General features: G+C 49.2%; 1 protein-coding gene across 1 annotated transcript; it reads right to left on the minus strand.

Moving 5' to 3' along the window:
* Positions 1-591: 591 nt before the first annotated feature.
* On the minus strand, positions 592-2,874 carry KIF2B (kinesin family member 2B). The gene has a single exon (XM_008594392.1). It carries the CDS (start codon positions 2,752-2,754, stop codon positions 736-738), a length of 2,019 nt encoding a protein of 672 aa, XP_008592614.1. The 5' UTR covers positions 2,755-2,874; the 3' UTR covers positions 592-735.
* Between the last annotated feature and the right edge of the window lie 250 nt (positions 2,875-3,124).

Raw genomic sequence — 3,124 nt, forward strand, 5'->3', positions numbered from 1 at the left:
CCCAGAGAGAAGAGTACTTTGCAATTTCAACTCAAAGATTAAAAAAAAAAAAAAAAGAAATTCTTCTCCATTCTAGGCTTTAACAAATGGTCTCAAATAAAATCCCTGCCCCCTCTCCTCCTAGTATGACTGGATCTTAGAAACTATTTGAACCTACATAGTAATGCAACAGAGAGAGAAACATGAGTGGGTATCATTAGATTTACTCCACGGTGTTTCCAATCTAGTCCCTTAATTCACAGTATTTTGCCTTCCTACCTGCAAATTCAGGGTATCTGATTTCATCACAGCTGGTTTCTGCTACATCAAGGATTTCTCAACCCCAGTATCATTGATATTTTCAAACAAATAATTCCTTATTCTAAAGAGGCTGTACAGTGTGGGATGTTTAGTAGCATCTCTGGTCCTCTACCCTCTATATGTCAGTATTCCCCACCACCTCAGTTGTGACAATTCAAACGCTTGCTTCCAGACATTGCCAAATGTCCTTGGAGTGGGGGCCAGGGGGGGGGGAATCATTCCCAGTTGAGAACTACTGTCCTACAGAATGAAAACAAACTGCACAGATACAGAGGAGAAAGAAAGAGCACATTTCTGAACAGTATATTTTAAGATGCTTTAAGCTTTCCAGGAGGATCTTTATATCTAGATAATTTGGACAATTTTCTTGTGTAAGAGTGTTAGGAAATGCAACACTGTATTCATCATTTCAGAATTAATCTCTTGCCATCGGTTTCACTGTACCTCACTCTTCATTTGGAGGTCAGCTCGTAATAATTTCAGTTTCTTTTGGATCCCAGTCAGAACACCAATTTTCTGCTCCAAAATGGACAATAATTGGGACATGCAAAAATCAATATCATAGTTTACTCTGTCTGCTGTCTCCTGCATGTTCTCCCACCACTGGCTACATTCCTTCCATGAAGCTGTTGTATCCTTCCTCGATGGAGTGGAGCATGTTTCAACGTCTTCAGTATCTTTCTCCTTCTCACTGTGTATACAGGGTATTTTAATAAATTCATCCCTCTGAAGGGAGATTTCTGAATTATTAATGTGTTTTTCTAACATTTTTGGTGCTTCATGTCTAATTGGATAAAGGCAACGACGGTAGGGCCTTACATCTACAGTTAATTCTTTTACTCTGCTTGCATATCTCAAAGTGTTGAGGGTGTTTTCACAAGAGGTCATCCCTGGAGAGATAGTGGCAATCATGCAGGTGGAGGAGTGCTCGCCTATAAAGGAGTCCCGGAGCACCTGCGTGAGTTTGCTGGCTCTGAATGGGGTGTGAGGCTTGTTCTGACCCAAAGCCCGGATACATTCTTTGAGGGCGAGGAGACTCTTATTAATCTCTGCACCTTCCAGCTGCCTCTTCCTGCTGGCCTTAGCAATACCTGCTCCCCTTTCGTTCCCAGCTAAGTCCACGAGGGAAAACTTGCCATGCAGTTTCCCTCTTGACTTCAGGATGATCTGGAACACCGCGTGGCTCCTGGATGAGTGGGCGTTGACAGATGTCTGCCCAGAAGTCCGACAGCTGTTCCCTATTTCGACGAGGTTCAGCACTTCCTGCACACAACACACCTCTTGCTCTTGCAGCCCGACCACTTGCATTTGCTGATTCCCATCCTCAAGAACTTGCAGCTTTTTCTTCCAGTTCAACAAATCATACACCTTGCTCCCATAAATCTCAAAAAATGTCCCGTAGACTTTGAGGTTCAGCTTCTCGTAAGTGGGCTTTTTGAGCAGGAGAAAGACATCCTGTGCCACCAGGGCGTAAATGCCTTTAGAACAATCTTGGTCCCTTCCTGAAAAGGCCCCACCCATTGTATGCGTTTTCCCACTGCCGGTCTGCCCGTAGGCAAAGCAGGTGGCCATGCCCTTGCGGAAGACGGACTCCACCAGTGGCCGGGCAGTGAACCGATACACTAACTCATTGGAGGCAGTGTCGTCGAAAGCATGGTCAAAGCAGAAGGTCTGGTTGTCCAGGTAGCGCGTGAGGTCCACCTTTTGCTTGGACTCATGCACCATGACCACATTGTCAGAGGTTATAGTGATGATATCCAGGTCCTTCATGGTGGTCTCCTGCTGGTTGAGAGGCCGCTTCCTCACGCAGACGCAGATCCGATGGTCTTCGGGGGGCTCCGGGCTGGCCACCTGGCTGCTGTCCAGCTGCCTGCGACACTCTTTAATCATGCGCACCATCTCGTGGTTGGGGTTTCCCGCGTGGATGTCCAGGGCGCGTCTAGCTCGGATCTCCCGCTGCAGCCGCCTGCGCTTCTCCCGCTGCTTCTGCAGTTTCTCAATTTCCCGTAGGCAGGCAGACTTTTTCTGCTTCATCAGACAAGGGTTGCTGGGGGCCCTCACATCTGGGCTGTCCCCCGAGGGTGTTTCACTTTTCTGGGGAATCATTGTCATCCCCCGCCTGGCTGTACGCTGGTCCCCGATGGCCGAAGAGGGCGCTAGAGATAGTGCGGGCAGGGGCCTGGACGGTGCGGGGTGTTGATTCAGCAGAGCTGGGTTCAGCAGGATTATGGTCTCTAGATCAATCTTCTTGCCTTTTTTGGCTCCCTTCTCTACCCACTCTACCGTGACCCAAGATTTTTCTTTGTTGATCTCTGTGACCACAGCCAGATGAATCCGCTTGTCGCTGCGCTGGATCGCCACGCAGATGCCCACTTGGAGGTCTCTGAAGTGTGGCTTCAAGGGTTTCAGGGGCAAGAGGCGTGGGGCGAGAGAGAGGCAGAACTGGCTGGCCATGGTGAGTGATGGAGCTATCGGGGCTCGCTTCCAGGTGCCCTTGGGGTGGGAGCCCAGGAGCCCAGCTCCAGCCAGCCCGCAGCGCCCAGAGCACTGAGCGTGCTTGCCTTTGTGAGCCTGGAACGCCAGGACCCGGAGCGGGCCGCTCACGTCACAAAAGGACGGGCAGGAGAGGCGGCAAAAAGAACCAAGGGCCTCTAGGTAAAAGGGAGGGAGAAGAGGTCAAGTGTGCGGTGTTAGGGGAGCTCAAAGGCAGGTGGAACAGAGAGACTGCTCTCTGCCAGTGAGGGTGAAAGGATTGGAGAACAGTGTGAGGTGCTCTCCAGACCTCAGTATAAAAAAAAAAAAAAAAAAAAAAAAAAAAAAAAAA

Source organism: Galeopterus variegatus, unplaced genomic scaffold, assembly GCF_000696425.1.
Source record: "Galeopterus variegatus unplaced genomic scaffold, G_variegatus-3.0.2 Scaffold10697, whole genome shotgun sequence".
Lineage (NCBI taxonomy): Eukaryota > Metazoa > Chordata > Mammalia > Dermoptera > Cynocephalidae > Galeopterus > Galeopterus variegatus.

Excerpts from the sequence above, each read along its gene's own strand:
- KIF2B (XM_008594392.1), bottom strand. The coding sequence starts at position 2,754 with ATGGCCAGCCAGTTCTGCCTCTCTCTCGCCCCACGCCTCTTGCCCCTG.